The sequence below is a fragment of the Streptopelia decaocto genome (genome assembly GCF_964273445.1).
Source record: "Streptopelia decaocto genome assembly, chromosome: 20".
In the NCBI taxonomy this organism is placed as follows: domain Eukaryota; kingdom Metazoa; phylum Chordata; class Aves; order Columbiformes; family Columbidae; genus Streptopelia; species Streptopelia decaocto.
Genome location: NC_138675.1, coordinates 1,805,552 through 1,828,444, shown reverse-complemented (window position 1 = coordinate 1,828,444; position 22,893 = coordinate 1,805,552). Strand labels below are relative to the sequence as shown.

The following is a 22,893-nucleotide window of genomic DNA, read 5'->3' as shown; positions in this document are numbered from 1 at the left end:
GTTTGAACCCATTGCCCCTTGTCCTGTCACTGGTTGTCACCAGAAGAGCCTGGCTCCATCCTCCTGACACTCCCCCTTTCCATATTGATCCCCAGGAATGAGTCCCCCCTCAGTGTCCTCTTGTCCAGCTCCAGAGCCCCAGCTCCCTCAGCCTTTCCTCACACAGGAGATGCTCCACTCCCTGCAGCATCTTCAGAGGCAGAGGGAGAAGAGGAGCAGCAAGAGGTTTAAACTGAGTGTTTTTTTCCTCGCTCACCTTTGTCTCCAGAGAAAACAGGGAAGAAAAAAAGTCATGAGTCCATCCAGCTACGGAGCTTGTACTTTTAATAAATATTTCTCTCTGCAGCAGTTCACCATGACTGAAATTCCCTCCTCTCTGCATTTCTAGGAGGAGAAAGCTGTGGCGAGGAAGAGAAAAGGACACACAAAGCAAGCCTGGAATCTAGTTTCATTTTATTTTAGCAAACGGCATGTTCTTCACTTATCAACATCTCTACATTAGCAATTGTATAGCGCTCCAACTTTTCTTTAAAAAAGGGTAAACAAGAGTTGACAAAACTCAGGCTCTTCATCTCTTAAAAACATTTGAAAGTTGGATTCAAGAAGACTTTTATATATTTTGGTTTGAAGATAACAGAAGTGGCATCGGAAACACTAATTCAAATCACCCGCCGAGCCGAGAATGAACCCTTTGGGAGCCCCTCGGGCGTCAGACCAGCAGTGGAGGTCGCTGGAGATCTGACTCACCATCAAACAAACCTGGCCGGCTGGAAGGAACCAAACGTGCCGCCTCCTCGGCCTGTCGCTCCACCGGCCGCGCGGAAAGAAGCACCTCGGGGACTCAGTGCAAGTGCTGTATTTACAGCGCTTCGCCACGGAAGCGTTAAGGACCTCGTCATGCAGGGGGGATCTAGGGAGGACTCTTCTGCCGTTGTACCTTCTCCTTAAGACTCACGCTCCCCCAATCATCCTGTTCCTGCTGTCTAAAGATATAAAGATCTTCTTTGAAGAATTTCTTTTCAAAGCCAACCCTCCCCCCACCCCAAAGCCAAGAGGAACACTGTAGAATGTACAGATTATATACGTCCTAGAAAAGTCCTAAAATTATTGCAGAAACTAAAGATGACTTGTTCCGGGGAGGTGCAGGTACGAGGCACAGCATTGAGACCTAACGAATGCTCGGGTTGGTTTGATTTAGTTTTCAGCTTTTTCCCCATCATTCAAGAAAAAAAAAATAATAAAGAAGTGTTTAAGCTTCAGAACTAAAATACAAATGCACGTTGACTTATAAAAACAAGAGCGTGGATTTGACCACGGGATTCCCTGACACTGGAAAGATTTTACTTTTTTGCCCGGAGAGATTTCCTCATGGTGGATTTGCCCTTGGCAGAGGGTTTCACCTCCTTCCTCCCGCCGGCTGCTGGTTTCTTGGAAGAGCTGCCACCAGAGGGTTTCTTGATGGCTGGGGCTGCTGGTTTGGCTTTCTTAGCAGGGGTTTTAACCTTGGGAGGGGGCTTTGCTTTCCCCCGGCGGGCCGCGGGGGTTTTTCTTGGCTTCGGCTTCATCGGAGGGGCTCTGCTCCGGGATTTCGGAGGCGGCCTCTTCTGCATCCTGTCAGAAAGAGAGACAGCACAAGATCTGAGCGGAGACGCAAAATGCTACCCGGAGCAGAGCTGCTGTTGCCAATTTGCATAAACGAAGCAGATCTTGGCATCCTCGCTCTTCGCCACGGATGTTCCTTTCCGCAGCAGTACGTTTCATTAGCTAAATCCCAAAGAGCAAGAACTCTGGTGGATCTTGCCACGCTAAGCACTCCCCAGTCCCCACCGTGCTCTGCCAGCCAGGTTTCGAGCTCCTTTGTTAGGCAAATAAACATACAAATAATGACAATGAATCAAAGTCGGCTGTCAGAACAATTCAGAGACCTAAGCGCTCTCTTTGCTCTCTAAATGGAAATTCTGTACTCAAACACTTCTCTCAAATCCGCGTTCTGAGGAAGGCAGGTTTCATATCTGCCTACAGAACTGCAAACAACACCGCAGGGAAAAGTTTTCCTAAGGAAACAATAAATACAAAAAGGCCCGTGTGAAACGTCACACTTTTGTAAACCACAAAAGGCGACTTTAGGAGACTAAAGGCAATACAAAGAATAAACACAGGCTCATCTGGAGGAATAAAAGCGGTTTTTAAATTATGGAATAATGGAGATGAGTACCTCCAGAGCAAGGCATTGCTTTTGCTGACTACTCACATCCTGGAGAAATCCTGATCCTGGCAGGATTAGAATTAGAGACTTCTTTTTGCAATGTGTCCTGAACAACAACCTTGTGGACAAATAACCATGGCAAGAGACAAACACCCACACTCTACTGAAGTGACAGTCACTTTTATATCATCTAAAGGAGCCCATTTATCTCCCACGCTGCTGTACCTCTTCTTTGGCGGTGGCTCCTCCTCGTCAGACTCTTCCTCTTCAGATTCTTCTTCCTCCTCAGATTCTTCCTCCTCTTCCTCATCGGATTCCTCAGAGTCCTCATCCTGCTGCTTCTCTGGGTAGAGCACATCTGGGCTACAAGATGGTTCTTGTCAGAGCGCGACTTATCTAAGGACACGACTCCAGCAAGCCATGGGTAACCCTGGCTCTCATCCTCCCGTGAGGTTACAGCTTGGAGCCTAATCCAGAAAATCCCCCAAACTTCTAACCCCAACATTATTTAGTCCCTGCAACAGCAGAAATACAACAGCTCGTAAATCACCAGGAACGTCCCAACCCTAAGATGCCTTTTCTCCAGTTCTCTCCTCATCGCTCCTTCTGCACAAGCACAGCAAAGGGACAAGATCAGACTTCAGCGACTCTAACACAAGCTGAAAACGCCGAGGACTTTGCAGGTATGTAATAAAAGAGGGTGGGGAAGCAGAGATTTGAGTGACCACACTGCCACTTGGCTCTTTGTGGGACACGAAGTCACCGTCCCTGGGCTGTGCGTGCTCCAGCACAATATACACTCCCAGAGGGGAAGAAAAAGGCTGGTTTAGTGTCACAGAAGCTAATCTAGGCCATTGCCCCTCCTCCCAGCTCTCCTCCACACCAGCAGCAAGAAAGGCAAACAGCTGGGTCCGACTCCTTGTGAGCATCCTTGCATGAAGAACAACACGCTCTACCTGCTCACATGAGTTTGTTTTAGCACGGGAATGTTTAAATAGCCCCCCATCCTGCAAAAAAAGCATTATGAGAGCGTATCTGGGAATAGATCCTAATATTTTTAATTGCCCTTCAAAGCTTCCTTTGCTAATGAAATCAACTTGATGTTCGCACACAGTTAGACACCCAAGTAATGTCATTTTCTAGAGTACGGGTGACAACGTTGTGGTTCATCAGTTATTAAACCCTCCACAAACTTCCCTCTAAGTAGGAGGTGGGTCTCTGAACTTCAGCACTGCTCTCTGGCTGCCCTACATGACACTGATCTCCAACATCATTTTACAGCCAAATTCTTTACCTCGGATAATAAGGGAAGCAAAGCTGAAATGTTCCACTGAAGCCCTTCCCAGAAATTTGCTCCATCCAGCCATTCTTCTCACATTTCTGCAGGGTTCTCTTCAGTAGATGCACTGTGAAGAACAGAAAAAAGACAATAAAATCAGAGAAAGGCTGTATTACTATCTTTAGTCACTTGTCTAACCTTCCTGCTCTCTGCAGTGCCCTCTGAAATCAGAGCTGGGGAGTCAGGATGAAGCCTCCTTTGCACAGGACACCTGCAGGGGAATGAAACAGCTCTGGAGACCCAAGGTTTGCGAAGATATATAACAAAAAAAATAGCGTAGAATAGTTTGGGCACCACGTGCTTCTTTCTGCACTCAAAGAGCAGCTGCTGTGTGTCAGACCCAGCCAGAGCGCTGCGTTTAGAAGTCCTGATGTGTCTTATTTAAAGGGAAATCCTCTTGCCATTAGTTTTCAGGAAGATGCAAGTGTTTGCTCCTGAACACTTAGCAAGTGTGGTTTTAAACTCTCCAAAGGAAGGAGTCAAGAACAGCGAAGGTTTTTGATGTCACGATGCAGGGATCCTCCTTTATAAATGCATTCAACAGCGCCATGGAACTACTTCTGTTCAAACTTACCCCAAGTCTCAGCTTTCTTCAGCCTGTTCTCCAAAGTGTTTTAAAACAAGTCTTTACCCTGTTTTTGCCATCATCCCGTTCTAAATTTTATATGCGGGTTATCTTTCCCCATTGTGTTTTTTTAAGGGAGAATATTTGGTCTAGAAATACAACAAATACACTTTTGATTCAAGTCTTGTGTTCCATTGTGCACCAGGTAAGAATTGTAACCAAAACTGTGCAAATACACAGGACCTTTGACTCTGGCAAAGGGCAGAACTTGTTTAGTGAGCTCAGATCCATTTTCAGCTTGAATTAGAGCGTCCGTGTACATGTTTAGCTCCCTCCAAACGAAAGGCACAGCAAGGCCTGCCCTCAAGCAGGTTCTCTATTGAGAAATAGAGAAAAATACAAAGAAACACGCTGGCTGAACTGTCATTTGACCTGTTCTGTATGATTAACACAGAGGTATTCACTACAGCCACTTATTTGACGCTCCCAAAATGGGCTTTTCTCAAGAACTGACATTTCACAGCAGGAGAATGACTGGGACAGTGCCATACTTGCACCAGCTTACAGGCTACCTCTGCCGCAACGTTTTACTTTGAAGGGCATCGGAAGAGCTTGCACAGGTAATTGACCTGATTGTATCCATTAAATTACTACTGTTGCAACATTAGGATCCTCCTAGTTCAAGAACACTTTAAAAAAATGCAAACTTTTATAAACAGGAGCAACACATAAAACATAAGGGTGGTTTTACTTTGGATACTAGCACGTAAAGGATTTGACTCCAGTTATAAGATATAAAATGGAGAGGAATGTAGAGCACATCGCGTATCTGTCTGCTTTTACATCTCACCGGATCTTCCTCCGGTTGCTCTTAAAACAGAGCAGAGATCATCAAAATTCCTTTTATGCAATGGAAGGAGAAAGAAAACAACAGATTGCGAGCTGAAATTTCCTTATCCGACTTGCAAGACTGACAAGCACTGGAGGCTGGTTAAACACAGGCCTCCAAGGACCAGGGAAATTTCCAGTGGTCTTGAAAATAAATCATGCAAGGGCTTGGCGAGCCTGGAAACTCTCTTCCCTGCCCCAAGATTAAGTAGTCACATTTGACATCAGTCTCTAATTGGCAGAAGGCCTCAGGCTATGTCTTTAGCCCATGAGGGAACCTGTGTTTCTCCATGTGTCGGGAAGTTTCTGCATCAAACAGCCGTGCTGCAGGTGAAGAGCGCGGGATCGACAATCTCCAGCCCCGCATCCCGAGGGATGGCACCAGCACGGTGACACCGCAGTGACAAGCTGATCCGCTTTTAGGTTTGACTCTAGGAGAGATTGCTGTGAGCTCATCCTGCTTCAGGTGACCCCCAGCCTCAGTTCAACAACCGCATCGGGGCTCAGACCAAATAATGCAAATTTGAAGATATGCTTGAAATCTCTGTTAATATCACTTCTGCTAACGCAAAAGTGAAAACAGACATTAGTGTTGTTCCTGGGAACAAAGACAAGCCAAATCCCTTCCCAAAAAACAACAGGATTAGTTTCTCTCCTCACTTGCTTGACCTTTTAAAATCAGAGCCAAAGAAGGACCTCAAACAAAACAGTGAGAGACATGCTTGTGATTTTTTTTTTTTAAAGTTAGACTATGCAACTTCTCAAAATAAAAAGCATCTGTAGCCTTCCAAAATAGAGACAGATGAAATCAGCTTCGTGATTTAAGAACAATAAAGTACTCGAATACTATTCCCTGTTCCTGGGAACGTGCTACAGAGAAGAGAGCCGTGCATCACATCTCAAACTACCTTTTGTCAGGCTTGAAAGGAGCTAATGGGAATTCAAACCACTGAGCATCGCTGCAGCACAAAGGGCCGAGCAGCTGTCAGCTCCCCAGCGAGCTCAACAGAAGAGTTAAAGGTGCTGCACAGACACATCTGCAGCTCCAGGACTCTCTTGCAGCACGTACAAGGGAAGCGTTACGCAGATCGGTACTTTACCCTGGAAGTTGGAGTTGGTCCCTGGGTGGTTTTCCAGGATATACTTCTTCAGCGCTGTGGTGGAGCAGGTCTTCGGTTCGTTCATGGCCACAATAGCCGACAGGATGGCATCTTCCATCAGAGTCCCACCCAGCAGGGGCTTCTCCCCTGATTTCTTCAGCTATTTTCCAAGGAGGAAGAGAAAAGCATCAAGACAAAATTCTCCCAAACCAGGTCAGGACAAGCTCCTCTGCACCAGGTGGGTCGGCGCTCCTGCATTAGCACAGATACGTTTAATATTAAAACACTGCACAGGGAACGCTTCTCTCCCAGTTTCACCTGGGAGGACAGGCCTGTTCAGTCAATTAGCCTGGAGTGGTTTCTATCAGTAACACATTGTCCTAGCCCCCAAATACGCTGCAAGGATGTGGAAATCTAAGGGAAGGAAATAAACCAGATCTTCCCCCATCCCACAGACCAAATGTACCCAAGAGAACTTGTACAGCACAGACATGAGAAAAAATAAATACGTTGCACACATCTGGGGTACCTACTGCACTCAAAATTAGCGATGGAAAGGAAATCTTACCCCACCATCTCCCCTACTGTGCTAGTGAGTCAGAGCTGAGGCAGCGTGTGGAGCACGCTAAGCAAGGCAGGGAGGTCTGCTCCAGAAATGTAGACCGAGAGGAGAATAAGAGTCCTACCGCTTCAGTTTGACAGCTCAGGCTGCTAAAGAAAGGTGTACCCAATAAAACCGGGCAGGGGGAGAGGGTGTGTTAACTTGTATCCAAGGCTCGTGGTCGGTACAGGCAATAAAAGGAGATGAACTCTGGCTCTGACCTGGAATGTCCCAGACGCTCCCTTCCCTGTGATCTGCTCTAACTGGCCCTTCTCTACAGCTCTCTGCAGGGCATTCTTCAACAGCTGGGGTCTGAAATACAGGAGGATAAAGCTTTACTGACACACACTGACAGCTTAAAAAACAAACAGAGAAACAACGCTTTACACAGAGTGTGAGCAGAGCGGTATTTACAAGCAGTATCTGCCTACATACAGACATTTTAAATGGAGATCTGTCAGCAAGCGCTGATTACATGAGGAGAACAATGTACGTTAGCGGAAATTCAACTGCAACGCTTGCCGGGTGTCATTGCGTATCCAGAAACGGAGAAGCTTCACTTGGAAGGATTTGTTCATTTTGAAAAGCACATTTGGGCTCAGTGGGCAATGAGTCAGCTCGCAGACAAACAAGGGACCGAGTATCAGCCCCTGTAAGAGGTGCCGCACAGGGTTTTCTTAAATTTGCTTCCTCCCCAAGCCTTAACCCACTCCCTATGGGCAAAGTTAAAGATTACTGCAAGTGTGTGGCAGCTAAAGCATCCAGAACCAAGCGGGACAAGATCCCAAGGAGAAGCCTTCACATCCATGCAGCTAAAGGGACCTGGTTTTGGTTAAAGTGTGGAGGGAAATGCTGCTGTTGGTGTCAGGAACAATCGGGTGTGGAGGGATGCGACAAAAGGCTTTTCCTCAAGCTTTCTTGCAGGCTCTATAAAGCAGAGCACCACCTGTCTGCTGAAATACTGAATTAAATGACGGGGCAGCGAGGCAAAGCCAGAGGAAGGCTGCATTTCACCGCTTCTCTCCTTGCAGAAGCGTATTCCTGCACCTACCTTATATCTACTTTGAGTTTGGGGTAATACTGAGACACGTATTTCTTGATCAGGCTGTACGAAGCTTCCTTGGGTTCACAAAGGCGGGTGAAAGCCAGCGGCAGGATGTCTTCCAGCTTGACTTGTTGCTCTGCGGTCGAAGTGGAAGTGCTTTTCTGAAATACACATACTTTTACACATCAGTGGGGCCTAAAACTCCGGGTTTTCTGAGCCAGCAATGCACAGAAGTGCTCCTGACACTGGTCACAGATCTGGAAAAATCAACTTCTTTAACAATTTAAAAAGTTTAGCAGCTTAAGTAAAATAGAGCAACTTTAGCTGGAATTTTCATAGGAAAGGTAGGAAAGTTTTACAAATATAAATTGCTGAGTATTTAACATCATCTATATTTTTAATGGTTTCCTTCCTCTTTTTATAGGCACTTTCCTCTGCTGCCCTTCAATGAGATAGGTAAAAATTATATAAGAACCATCAAAGGCAAGACTTGTTTACACAGGTCAAATCTTCCCAAAAACGAACAGCTGGACAAGAGTCCACTGTTTTTTCACTCAACAGAATGAAATCTTGATTGAAGCCACCACTCTTCTCCTGAATTGTCCTCCCTCACTTTGATACCACGAGGAAGGGATAATCAGAAGAAAAAAAATGATCTGTTCTTTATACAGAAAACCAGTGAGGAAATGTGCTGAAATTCAATGATTTTGATGCTGAACAACAGCTTTGCAAATGGTCAGACTGGTGAGGGTGCTGCTCACCCACACAGCTGCTCGACTGTGAGCTCAATTCACCGAAAACAAAAGCAAGTTATTCATTTTGCCGCAACACAGAGGATGTAACTAGGAACAAAGACTCCGATATGAGGTGTTAGCAGCTGTCAGGTGCCCTGCTCTAACTACTTAAAGAGATGCTACACTGCAGTGAGTCTCCCTCAGTGCCATAGTACCAAACATGTCACCATTTCCCTCAGTTTTAGGGCTTTTTGGTCTCCCCAGTAGCCAAGAGATAAGCACTAGGGTGTTACAACACTCTCTGGGTTCACTTGTCTAAGTTGCAAGGGGATCAGTAACTCCAGTTAAACATTTTGTAACCGCAGTGTTAAAAACGTCGTTCATAAACCCAGCGCAACAGGGAGTGGAGAACCGAGATGCTGGAACCACCACTAATTGTGAGGACTAGGCTCAAAAACATCCCCAAAAAGCCACATCACATTTCACAACCTCAAACCAATATACACTCAATATTAGCAGCTTTCTTCCAGAAGCCTTAGGACATTTTCTTCTTTCTCCCTCTGCCCTCACAGCTGATGGAAAAATGTTCATCTGTCAGTCCCGAAATCTTCCATTTACCCATATAATAGATATAACAGAAACAGCAGTAGCATGGAGCTCTCTTACAATACCTGATCTCTCTCTCTCTAACAGGTAAAGACACAAGAGGAGCTTCACGGTTATTGAGTTTTCTGCCCCTGAACCAAAGCCTAGGGGTTTAACGTAAGCATTTTAAAACTAAGATTTTGATTATTCTACTCGGTTTTAGTTTCTCATACTAGCTTTCTGACTCGGGTTTTAGAGGAATGGGTGTTTTAATTACTGTACTTGGGGAAGGAGTAGAATGCCATTGGGGTTAGACTGCATCTTGTAAGATACACGTGTTCCAGTGCAACCCACAAAGATTTCTCTAAGTATTGTTTAAAATAATCCACGTTACCTTTCTGTCTCTGGCTTTCGGAACAGTTTTTCCTGCGTTAGACACCACCACGAAGCTCCCAGAAGCTCCCTTTCCTTTCACCTAGTGCGAAAGAAAGTCCAGTTCAATCTTTAACAAAGTAACACCAAATAATAACAATTTGAAAGAGACTAAGTGACATTGTTACACAGATTTGGAAGGCACTGTCACCCTGGCCATGGGCTGTCATGGCAGAGGCCTGATTTGAACCTGCTGGCACTTCAGTAAGATCAAAAACCAGTAAATTACAGTGGTAAAAGAAACACGTTGCTGCAGGAATGATGTTGAAGACACACGCTGCTGCAATGCCATATGACACAACAGCAAGAAACGGGCAAAAATTGCACAAAAGCCAACCGTGCAAGGTATCTGATTGACAGAATCGTGTTGAAATTCTATCAGTGTCTAACAAAGCAGAGACAGAGGCCAATTAACCTCCATGAGGGAGAAGGTGATCACCTCGGAGATGTTCTAGCAGAGTTTAAGAAACTCCTGTGTGATTAAGTAAATACCACGAGCAGTTCTTACCTGCCTGATAATTCCTCTCTCCAGCTCCCGTTTCAGTGCCTGTTTTAGAAGGTAGCCTCTCCTCTCCAGCTCCAGAGAAGGGTATTTGTGGATGATGTATTTCCGTATCGCAACGACCGACGCACCGCTCTTTTGAAAGCATGCCTGAAACAGAAGGGAAAAGTTAGTAGAAACCACCTGCGCTGCAATTATCTTGCTGTGGGGCTGGAAGAACAGAGATTGAATGGATGCGCATCACCACAGGGCTGGCCTTTTCCCCACAACAACTCAAGAGGATAAAATATGACTAACAAAATACTTAACACAGCAAGTTAAGTGACAGCAAGTGCATGTCAGCTGCTCCCCAGTCCTGCAGAGCTTAGAAGTAATGGCATAAATACTACACGCTACTTCAAAATACAGTCACCTGTTGACAAACCAACACTGCAAAGCTGTGAGGCATTTTGCTAATCTCAGAGTAATCATTAAGTCAGAACAAGTTGCCATTTTTTTTTAGAAGAAGATGGAGGATTGACTTTGGTAAACTAGTAAAAACAATGAAGTTGAAGCTCATGTTTTGAAGGTACAGCGGCTGGAAAGGCCACCATGGAGTCCAGACCGCCTGCAAACCAAACCACAAGGGAAGAGGAGTGGGGTTGCAGCACAACTCCAACAGCACAGGTCTCTTCTTACAACCAGGAGGAACTCGGTAAACCAAGACCAACACCACCTTGAAATGCGAGTTTACAGTATTGCCATCTGTTCTGAATTTGGAGAAGTTAATGCTGAAAAAAGCATGTATCAAATCAATCGATTAATCAAGGTAAATCAAGTTAAATATGGCTAGAAGGCACAGCGAATTAAATGATGACAGCAATCAAACAGGTTATGTCATTGTAGCTGTTTCTAGTAACTTAATTCAGGAGGAAAACAAATTCTAAACAAATAAATAAGCTACAGGGCCCCTCATCATCATCATGGCCTCACATTTCAGCTCCATGGGCTTTGGGGCTGAAGCACAGAGGTCTAAGACAGCAAATTTCCTGCTTGTGGATTTTCAGCACACAAATTATTCTGCTTTGCAACAGACGAACAAAAGAAACAGTTGTCTCTTCTTACCCTGATGGCCTCAGTTAAAATAGCATCCATTTTGGGCCGTGAGGTGGCAGCCATCTGAGTTTGCTTCTGTGCTCTAGCGAGCTGGCTCGCAGAAAGGGTAGCCCACGCAGGAATGGTCTTTTTCACCTTCTTCTCCTTTTCCTTAGCCTGATCCTTCTCGCTTAGGAAAAATACAAAGCAATAGTAAGACAAAAGACACTGTAAAACAAGCTGACAAGTAGAACAATAACAAAAAAGGCCCAGAACATCTGATGCTGAATGGAGTTTAAAGAACATTTTGATGGTTTTATTGGAAAAAAGGGATCCTGTCTTGATAGCCTCATATGTGTTCTAGAACAGCAGCTACACTTTATCAGTAGCTCCCTCCCGTGAAATATAAACACATTTTTAAGGGACCCATCCTATTTCCCCATCTCTAGAACATCCCTTTCTTCAGAATCCTCCCCAAATTCCTGAACTCAGCACTAAGCAAGCCTTACTCCTTTTTGGTTTCTTCTGAGGACTTTGTTTCCTCCTTCCCTTCATTCTCGGGTTCCTTTGGCTGTTCTGCCTCAGCGGATGCAGCGGGCAGCGTTTCACTCTCTTGTTCTTCTCCAACAGAGGCAGACTCCTCAGAAGTGGCTTCTGCATCTAAAAGATGTGAAAAAGCATCAGGTTACTGCCTAAAACTACCCTCTCTATTCTTCAGGAAGGCAGAGTGGGGGGAAAAAAGCAGCTTAAGAACACACCCCCCAAATTATTTCATACCAGACAACTCTTTTTTCCCTAATTTAAACAGATGAGTTGAATGTAACTTAAGGAGGGAACAAAGCACTGAAAAGAGGTTCCATAAGGTGCAATTAGCCAGCAAACGCCAGAATAACTTCAAACAACATCATGGAGCATTTTCGCAGTGAATGTATTTCCTCAGTCTTCTCAACTCCAAAGGTCCCTGTTACAACCATCCCTCATCAGAGAGGCCTGGGTGGGGAGGGGAGGAGGATATCAGGACCATGAAACATTACATTTTCCCCTGGGTTGAGATTTATGTGGTTTTTAAACTCAGAAAGGTGCAAAAACATACATCAGTGACACTGACAGAATGTAATAGTGAAATGACACATTCTGAGAAACTGGAGTGAAGCTGCTAAGACCAGACACATCAATCCTGGACTAGATTTTGAGACATTGTGGTGAAATCTTTTTGTTCAGGAAAATAAAAAAAAAATATTTAAATATTATGTTTTTCCACTCGTTAACTCCACCTTGCGATTTCAAGCCATCTTCCTGACACTACGGAAACGTCACAATTTCTACCTTTATTCTGAAGAACGTGCAAGCTTAAAAGGGACTATATTTAGCTATATTTTCCTGTCTGGAGCGTCAGGGTTTTGCTACAGGGTATGAAGGACTAAACAAATGGGGTCAGAGTTGCTGCAAAACACAACTTCCCAATAATCCAAGAAAAACCTACAAAAGGAAGGTAAATCACAGAATGGACTGGGTTGGAAAAGCCCTCAGAGATCATCCAGTCCAACCCTTGGTCCAACTCCAGCCCATTGACCAGATCATGGCACTAAGTGCCATGGCCAATCTCAGTTTAAACACCTCCAGGGCCGGTGAGTCCAGCACCTCCCTGGGCAGCCATTCCAATCCTGACCACTCTCTCTGCACAGAATTGCTTTCTCATCTCCAGCCTCAATTTCCCCTGGCAGAGTTGAAGCCCATGGCCCCTTGTCCTATTGCTGATGCCTGGGAGAAGAGCCCAATCTCCCCCTGGCTAGAACTGCCCTTCAGGTACTTCTAGAGAGTGCTGAGCTCAGCTCTAAGCCTCCTCTTCTCCAGACTAAACAAGCCCAGCTCCCTCAGCCTCTCCCTATAGGTAATATTAGTAATATTTTAATCTGGCAGTAAGGTTTTTTCAGGAGTTTCAGAACTAAAGCCTGCATTTGGATCTACATTAACACTCCAGAACTATTACCGTACCCGCTTTGACCTCTTCACCCTCAGCAGGTTTGCTTTTGGGAGGAGTTTTCCGGGAAGCAGAATTCACGGCGCGACGGATCGGCATCGTGTCGTCTTCAGCTTTCTAGAAAAAGTATATAAAAAAAATAATCAGTACGGATACCAGAAATAACCAGAACGTTTTTGAAATGGGATTAAAGTAAATCAAAGCAGCATTATGTAGAAATATTCTGGTGACTTTTGGATTTTTCGGGATTTTAAGAGACCCTCAAGCCAGCTTCTTTGAAGCATACTAGGAGAGGATAGTGTCACATTTTACAGAAAATAAGTAATTTCTTTGCGATTCCAAATTACACGAGATGAGGATTTTGACATATACAGCATCTGAGGGAAGGCAGGGAAGGGGAAGGAGAATACCTCCAGGGTTTATTAGACTCCCAAGCGAGTTTCCTACAAGCAGGGGGAGAAAGAGAACGGAGTGACCTTCAGCAGTACTGATCCGAGGGCAAGCTTGGAGAACGGGCCAGCCCCTACCTCACTTAACTTGTCCGTGTGGATCAGCTGAGCTCCCGTTAAGAGTGGAAGCGCCTTATGATGCACGGGTTCAGCTTCAGACAGATCAGTCGCCATTTAAATTAATTTCTAGCCCCAAGTGCAGGTAACACTGTGGAGCCCCAGGTTTTAACCCCAAGGACTTTTTCCTAATGGTTTTCACAGTGCAGTGAGGAGTCAACCTAAAGTACAGAAAAGATGGGGTGTGAAAATTAACAAAAACATCTACGTCCATGTATCTAACAAACTAAGGATTAAAAAGAAAAGGATAAATGACTTACAGCTCATGACTAACATAACTGACAATCAACAATTGCATTCAACAAAGATGCTAAAACATGTATGCAAACTTGAGTGCTATGGATGTAGCAGAAATGGTGAAGGTGTAAGCCAGACCTGCAGCCTGCTCCTTTAAAACATATCTGAAAGAATAAAGAGGCTTTTAAAATTAACAGAAAGCGTTAACGAAAAGCAGACATTGCACTGTGCCTGATGTAAGGCGTTGAGGTAACTAGTAAGTCATTCGCTTTGGGGAAAAGCAGGAGCTGACACATTGATCCTGCTTCTAGCAGCCTAAAGAGTTAAACCGTTAAATCTGTTATGCAGAAAATACACACACTGGGGACCCAACCTGTGGCCCTCGCAAACTAAACCCCATGCGATTTATAGAAATTAATGAGTCCTTGAACAAGAAAACAACCATCAAACCAGCAGTCTCCATGCCTTCTACAAAAATTTAAAGCTTTACCACACTCTCCTCCACCATCATGCGCACTAAACAGGTTAAGCTTAGTTTAACCCTCGGTAAGTCTCACCCCTTACTACCATTACACTTCTACAGCCTTTCTTACCTGCTGCCCATCCTAACAGTTCCACTATTTCCATCGCAAAACACAGGGTTTACTGGGTCATTCCCTCCTTGCTCTCGCCACCCCCTTCACAAACCTCAAAAGCAAACCTGGGCTGGACCCACTTCCCCCCTTCCATCCCAAAGCCAAGCTCCACACTGCTGCCTTCCCTTCCTTACAGAGAATTAGAAAAACACTCCCAGTTTCTACCTACTCGGGATGTTTTCTTTTGCTCGGACAAGAAGGCAGGCACTTACCATACATTTTCACTCTCTATAGGCATTTCCCCAGCCTGAGTGTCTCTCTCTTAAGCGGAGACCTCACATCACTGTTTTCAAGATGACTTCCACTAGTTCCAGCACTTTGTGCTGAGTTCTCTTTGCAGGGGCAGACGCTCCATACCACATCAATATCACCTCAATTATTGCGCATTCTCGCCCCAAAATACAGTCCTGTTGTTATACAACAGTGGAGATTCCTACTAGATCAGAGGGATTCTCTCTGCCTCGCTTGTTTTCCCAGGCAAAACAGAACTCAGCTCGTCTGTACAGAGTATTTTTGTTACATCTCCAAGCTCTGGAGGTAGTTTCCATTCAGAAACCAGCGGCAGCAAAAGACAAGCCAAGGGGAACGCATGTTAGGATAGGATGGATACAAGGACGGGTGATGCAAGAGGCTCCATCATTGTAACTACAAGGTCTCCTCCCCAAATAATAAACTGATAAATTAATAAACCAAATCCCAGGTGGGCACAGCGTCACATCAGGTGCACACACCTACGGCAAAACCCACCAAAAAACCTGAATTTCGGGAGAATAAGACACATTGCTAGGTGGCATTCTCACAGGAGATGCTCTAAAATACATTCATCTTGCTGGCCATCCTCAAAATATAGCATTTCTGACAGCTAATGGCAATCGATTCACTCCTGTGATGTGACTTCTCCTTTGACACTGAAAAATGACAGTCAACTAGACCTGTCTCAGCACCAGTAAAAGCAAATGAGTGTAACAGTGCTGGACGTTTTCTTCTGAGACAAAACAAAAAAATCAAAACACGCTACATGCCAAAACCAAAATAAGATGAATGAAGCCTCCTTCTGAAATTTCAGGATGGGAAAAATACCAATGGCCAATTAGAACACAAGAACAATAGCCTAACACTTGTCCCTCTCTGTTTTATGGGACCTTCCTCCCTCAAGTGCGAAAAGAGGAAAAATGTAAAATTCCCTAAGGCTTCAGCTCAGCATCAAATGTTTTCCCTACCAAGCATGGCCTGAAGCCCTTTTAAAAAATGCCAGTATTTTGAGGTTAGTCCTAAAATAAGCAATCACAGCTGTATCCTCAGGGAAATCAGTTGGGGGCTACAAAAGATGCTTTTCCTGCGATCATGCACACACACACACACACACACACGCACACACACGCACACACACGCACACACACGCACACACACGCACACACACGCACACACACACGTACAAGTGCACGCTGTGGCTGACCTAGTCACAGAATCCCAGAATGTCAGGGGTTGAAGGGCCCTGGAAAGCTCATCCAGTGCAATCCCCCCATGGAGCAGGAACACCCAGATGAGGTTACACAGGAAGGTGTCCAGGCGGGTTGGAATGTCTGCACAGAAGGAGACTCCACAACCCCCCTGGGCAGCCTGGGCCAGGCTCTGCCACCCTCACCGGGAACAAGTTTCTTCTCATCTTTAAGTGGAACCTTTTGTGTTCCAGTTTGCACCCATTGCCCCTTGTCCTGTCACTGGTTGTCAGCGAGAAGAGCCTGGCTCCATCCTCCTGACACTCCCCCTTTATATATCTGTAAACATTAATGAGTCCCCCCTCAGTCTCCTCTTGTCCAGCTCCAGAGCCCCAGCTCCCTCAGCCTTTCCTCCCACGGGAGATGCTCCACTCCCTTCAGCATCTTGGTGGCTGCGCTGGACTCTCTCCAGCAGTTCCCTGTCCTGCTGGAACTGAGGGGCCACAGCTGGACACAATATTCCAGGTGGGGTCTCCCCAGGGCAGAGCAGAGGGGCAGGAGAACCTCTCTGACCTACTGACCACCCCCTTCTAACCCACCCCAGGTACCATTGGCTTCCTGGCCACAACGGCCCAGTGCTGGCTCATGGTCCTGGGCTTTATTGATTTTTAAACTGTGCACGTCACACGCATGAAAACACCATACTCCCAACTTTGACTTGAAATTCCCCAAGTTCTAAAAATCCTCTTTGTTTAGATCACCGTATAACCTACCCAATAGTCTTTCTGCACTTAACACAGCACAATTCATAACTTCGGTGCCTATGATACATCCTGCAGAAATTCCGTGTTGATTCCCTCTGCATTCCCCTGCGTGGATCATCTCCTGCTCCAAAAGCCGAGGGAATCAAAGGGCAGGAGGATCATTTCCTACTGAGTTGAAAGCACCGATATTCTCAGCAGCAGAGTCACCAGCACCACCTTGTGAAAGATTCACAGCCCAAGGCCTGCACTTGCTTGGCCTATTTCTTTCCAAAGAGGGATCAAAAAGGAGTTTTCTGGGCTGGGTGTGAAATGTCAACTACAAACAGGACTGAATTTAGGACTAGAAGGTTTTGCAACAGCAATACAGAAAAACTCTCCTCCTCTAAATAAAAAAACCCAACTCTCCAAATAAAAAAAACCCTCTGCCCCTCCAATTATAACAGAAAATTTATTTAACTGAAAAATCAAGTCGCCCAAACCAACTGTTACCTGGACATCCTATTTCATGTATGGGATAACTAAGAAATCTTTCAATGCGTACCACAGCTATGACTGCAAGAACCTCTCTTAATAATAAACAACTGGAAAGTAATAACTGTAGTTTGCATTTACACAAATGTCAGACAAATATTGTGCTTAGAAAGTGGGAAGAGGCCATCAACTGAGGCTGCAGGTTTTCAGGGTTGGGTAACTCTCATGTGCACTTAAATCTGATTGACTGTCAGGAAAACAAAATCATCACATCAGCAATGAAACAAACATCACAACCCAAATATTTTCAAAAAGTTGCTTGAAAGCACAGATAGTAACTCCTCACATAGCTACTCACACTCATTTTCCTACGGGTCATTTGAACTGCAGGTTCACAGGTTCCCCAACTATCATGAACTAGTAATTTCAAAGCTGCTAAACTGGCAAGGAGCTGATAAATCACAAAAAAGCTCAACTTTCTGGATTTCTAGGTTGGCATAAATGGTTGATAGTGTCCAGTCTCCCAGCTCAGTGAGCAGCCACTAACAGAAGATGCCGTCAATGTACAGGTAGCATTCTGCGAACTATTAGAAAACAATATACCAATTTCTTCCTGAACTATCAACACATCCTTAGCGGGGAAAAGGGGAGGAAAAGGGGGTGAGACACACACATTTTGGACAATATTTCGAAGAGTGGAGTCCGAACACCAATGTAGCCAACACAGGAACATGCAAAAGAAAATAAAACAGTTAATTTGAGGCATAGTTTGGCTGACTCCTTGAACTTCTGCTGCTGGCCATAAGATTATTTTTTCCAGCTTATCTCAGACTTCAACGTCATTTAAGGGAAAATACTTCAGGATAAAATCAGGTCTCGAACATGGCAAAGCCAAGTGTCAGGCTGCTGGAAACACCAAGTCACAAGGATGGCGCCGGGTGCACAGGCTGAGCGGATTGAAAACAAATATGCAATGGAAAAATGAGAAAGCATATCCAATCCTGTGCCCTCCGGTGTCCCCTTACTGTCACCCGACACGTACACCGGTGATTGATGCGCTCTTAGACACGGCTTGGTATACAACATGACGCAGGGCTAGAAATCAGGTCAAAAAAGGTTAGAAGAAGTTTTTATGCTCTTGCAGATTTGAAGCCAGGGTGTCAAGAGATCCCAAACTGTCAACCTTACAGGCAGTGCAAACAAGAATGACTTTTATTATCAGAAAGGCTTAAAAAGCAAAGTAACTGGCTTTCAAGAACAGGCTATTGATTATTGTGCAATTATCTACTAGTTTCTAAAGCTGAATTGAGCAGAAGAGCATTTATATGACTCAAAAGCTGCAGAAAAAAGCACGGGAAATATTAATATTTTCACAAAACCAACATGGAAATCCAAACCAAACATGCAAAAAAGATGACTTTCTAAATGGGAACCCGGCCAACTTTTTCAAGACTTCTGGCCTTCTGAAATAAATCCTCAAAGCTCCCCCCCTAAAAATCCAGCTCGGGTAGAAGACACCACCAAACTCCTCAATATCCGTGATGTCACAGAATATATAACCCAGCAACGTCTTTGATACAAAGTTGTTTTACAAACTCTATCTGTTAAAAGTTCTCGGCTGATTGCCTGTCACTGCTTCACCAAGACGTTCTAGTATTTACCAGCCTCTCTTAGTTTTGCAGTTAATCCAGCTGCCTGTTGTCCTGTTTAAGTCAGACCAGTAGTATTTAGTAATTTAAAACAGCCTAAAAATGTGTAAAGGAATAAAATACATTACTGAATACAGACTACAAGTTAGTCCCTACTTCTAATCCTTCCTTGGCAACCTGTTTGGAAATTCACTCCCATTCCACAGCTGGCTGAGCATTTCTTCACAACTGGCATTCCCATCACTTTTGCTGCCATTTCAACAGTTTTGTGTGATCTCTGTCCCGATCCCGATGGCCGCGCCGCTTCCATATCCTGGGAGGTGTCCTAGTTAGGCTGGGTTTTCAGTCACCTGCTTCCCGATTAAGCTACAAGGGCTGTATTTGCAACTTGGAGTCTCCCAGAGATCTGTTACAAGCTATTCGAGTCCCATGCTGCTACAAGCATTATAAACATCTTGTTTCAATTAAAGCAGAACAGGGGTCCAATACAAAGATCCAAGAGCTCACCGCTTGCCAGGCAAGAAATTCTTTGGCTTGACTCGCGTTACAGTTTCTATTTCCATCTACTCCTTCCCTTCGGCGTTAAGGAGAAGAACAATGAAAGTCAAATACATCAGGGTTCAGGGGAGCACGGCAAAAATCCTTCACACCTCCCGTTTACAAACACATTCCGACACAGAGACCCAAAGGAGAGTTTTGCCTTCTCTAAAGAAGTGGAGAATCTAATGACACTGTTTTATTTCAGGGTAGCTTTAAATTTGGATCTGAGACTCCAAACACCACAAATGCAACCTGACTTACACCTTACCTATCCCGTTGACTTCTACAGAGCAAAGCAGATATTAAATAGTGCCCTTCTGCAGGCAGGGATGCTGCTTTCACTGCAAAAAGAAAACAAAGCACATTTCTGCAATGAGATTGATGCTCTGCCTCCCCACCCGGGACTGAGCTCAGCACCTCAGCTCTGCCAGGGTATAACACCAGCAACTTGGAATCAACTTGATCTCAACAGATATTTATAAAAATACGAGTAAGAACCCATGCTTCACCTCCACCAAGAACTCAATATAAAAACCACCAGAGGTTTCAGACTCTTTCACCATCAGTCTTTGAACCTATACAGAAGATAACAGCAGATCATTTCCATGGCCTGGATTATCTTCCCTTCCTACACCCCGGTGTTTTTCTAAATGTCCCAAACACACAGCCAAAGGCAGGTACTGGACAACTTCAGTTACACCCCCATCATACCTAAAAACTCACAAAAACTTCAGCTAAGAGATTAATACAAAGCAGAATTCCTGCTTGCACAGCTGTTTAAAAATAATCCCTTTCCACAACCACGCTCAGGACTGTGACGGTGACAATCTCTGTGCAACAACAGTTTTTTGGACAATTTTTGGCTTGAATGGTTCATGATACAGATTATCCATGTGCTGCCACTGACACAGGCAGCTCAGGAATGAAACAGCCTGTATTCGAGTGCACAGGGTTCAGCTTTCTAACAAATTTAGGCCACAAACTTAGAACTACTCCAGCATGAAAATCCACTGCTGAAAGTTTCATAGCCTTGGATGAAATACCTTAATTCCAGGATACAACATTATGAATTCTGACAAACCACTGACACTTCAGTGAAAATTCAGGCCACTAACATTACATACCAGGGTAAGAACCTTTTATAGGCAACATCCTCCTTGCTTAGATGGATTACATTTAAAACCACTATATAAACTCTCCTCCCAAACTATTTGTTATTCAGCCATCATGGATTATTCTATAGTTCAAAACTATACATAATAAAAGCTATGATTTCCTTGCAGTCTATATAAAAACAACTCATACCTCACATTAGCGTCCATCAATGTAAAACAACTTTAATTCTCCCTCATAGAAGCTGAAATCCTCAGAGCAACCTGGGTCACTTGGAATAAAACACTGAGAAAAGATTTACACATCAGTTTTTATTGAAAGGGAAAAGAAATTCTGAGAAGATATTCTAAAGGCAAAAATAATTCAAGCAGCTACTGCCTGAGGAAAGTGCACAATGCATTGGAAAGCTAATTAATTAGGATGAACATGCAGGTAAGGGGGAGAAAGGGTGCAAAAGCCAGTAGATGTTTTCAAGGCATTTACACCAAGTTCTTCCCCCCTGCAACAGAAATGATGAGCATTTTTTCATCCCCCATCTATTCCTTATTTCCCAAGGACTTCCCACTTTATCCACCGACTTTTTAAGTCACTCCTGAGGATGGTGAGTCCATCAAAACTCAGAACAAGACACTCACCAGTGATACCCTATTCTCCTCCCATTCTCCCTACACACACTGTCCTCACGTGGAGGAGCTTAATAGTGCAACTTTGTTTATAAACATGACTACTTCCCAACCTCTCCCGCCTCAATAAGATAAGTGTTTGCCAAAGACTGCTGGCCAGCTATTGCTAAAAATACTATTTATGGTAAAAGCAAACAAACAGAAGTCACATACTTGAAAACCAGAGCGCAACTACTACTCAAAAGACCTGATAAGAACTGAGAAGTGATACGTTTGTTAACCCAGAGATAATTCAGCAACCTGAGAGTGAAATACCATAGAAATGAACAAACCATCCGTCTCTGCTACAGTTTAAGAGGAGCAAACACACCCACAGCCCCCTATTATCCAACTTCCGCAGCACAGGCTGAGCAATCCCCCTTGATTTGCAGACACCAGTGACTGTGAAAATGGTTAAAATACATGCAGGAAGAATTTGTTTGGAACAGTGTCCCTGTTCTGGAGCTGTCCTGGGGCACCATGACCTGGGGCAGCAAGAGCTACATCAGTTTCCACCAGCTTAGATTTTGGTGGCTGCTCCTCTCTCCTTAAGTCATTGCAAGGTTTTAACTGCCAAAACGCAGCCCAGAAGGGCAACAAGGATAACGAACCTGGAATGGAAGTCCCCCTGGAACAGTCTCATTCCAGACTGGAATTTAATAACCTCTACAGAGCAGCACATGCAATGAGGGGAGGAAGGTAATTAACATTCTTTAACCGGGCTGTGACCACCACAGGCTCTTGGGGAGCTGCTCAGAAGTACCCAGTAGTCTCACGCTTAGGCCTGTATCCATCTCTAGCGGCACTGAGAGGGATTCAGAGCTGCTTTTTGGAAGCAGAACCACACTGAAGTCTTGGACAGAGTTCTTCCTCGAGTGGCAGCACTTCTCTGGCCTCTGAGGGGGTTTGTGGAGGAAAAAAATAAAACAAAACAAACAAAACAACAAACAGCCAAAACGCGGGAAGGCTATGGCAGGCGCTGAAGCACTTCCTAAGTTTATAAATAGCGATTATTTCTTGTGGCGCACGCCTAATAGCCCCTCCTGCCGCTGACCTTCCCCGCCACGGCCGCCGGGGTTCTCCAGGTGTCAAGGCCGGGAGAGGCGGGTTCAGCGCCCGTGGCTCCTTTGTGAGAACCGACGAGAGGCCGGGGCCCCGCCGGGCCCGCCCGCACCGGCCCCACGGCCGCCGAGAGCCGGGGCCGCCTCGCTGGGCCTGGCCGGGGGGAGCGGGCCGTGCTGCCCACCGCCGCACCCCCGCGGCCTGTCGCGACTCGGCACGACAGCCCCCCCGTGAGGCCTGTCAAGAGGGGGCGCGGCGCTGAGGGGAGCTCCGGGCCTCCCCCTCTCCCCCGGCAGCCCCGCCAGGCCACCCCGCGCCTCACACGCACCACCCTGCGGCCTACCGGGCCCGGCCCGCCGCCTCCCTCACCCCGCCGCGGCGCCGGGGGCGGGACTCACCAGCAGGCCCGGCGGACACAAAGCGGCCCCTCTAATGGCGGCGGCGGAGGGGGAACCGGCGGGGGGGGGCGGCCGGGGCAAAGGGGCGGGGGCGGGACCGCGGGGGGGTGTGGCCGCGACGCGCAGGGAGGGGGCGGGGCGTAGCGGCGCCGCCGGCCAATGGGAAGCCGCGGGCATTTTTTGAACGCCGGCCCACCCCCCCCGCTCCCCTGCGCCTCCACGTCGCGCGGGAGAGTGGAGAAAGGCGGGAACGTGCGCATGCGCGGCGGCCCCTCCCGCCTTGCCCACACAAGGGCGGGGCGGGG

The 22,893-nt window shown here is 45.7% G+C and overlaps 1 protein-coding gene across 2 annotated transcripts; it reads right to left on the bottom strand.

The window, feature by feature from the left end:
• Positions 1-436: 436 nt before the first annotated feature.
• HP1BP3 (heterochromatin protein 1 binding protein 3) lies at positions 437-22,721 on the bottom strand. Of its 2 annotated transcripts, none has more exons than XM_082069715.1 (13): positions 22,589-22,721; positions 13,580-13,779; positions 13,067-13,169; positions 11,581-11,731; positions 11,102-11,261; positions 10,004-10,147; positions 9,458-9,538; positions 7,751-7,905; positions 6,921-7,011; positions 6,099-6,258; positions 3,501-3,612; positions 2,432-2,569; positions 437-1,611 (listed from the first exon to the last, which is right to left on the bottom strand). In XM_082069715.1, the coding sequence occupies exons 2-13, from the start codon at positions 13,673-13,675 to the stop codon at positions 1,341-1,343; spliced, it is 1,662 nt and encodes a 553-aa protein (XP_081925841.1). In that variant the 5' UTR covers positions 13,676-13,779; positions 22,589-22,721; the 3' UTR covers positions 437-1,340. The 2 variants fall into 2 exon arrangements, with proteins under 2 accessions (XP_081925841.1, XP_081925842.1); XM_082069716.1 differs by lacking the exon at positions 22,589-22,721 and adding an exon at positions 19,622-19,694.
• Positions 22,722-22,893: the final 172 nt, after the last annotated feature.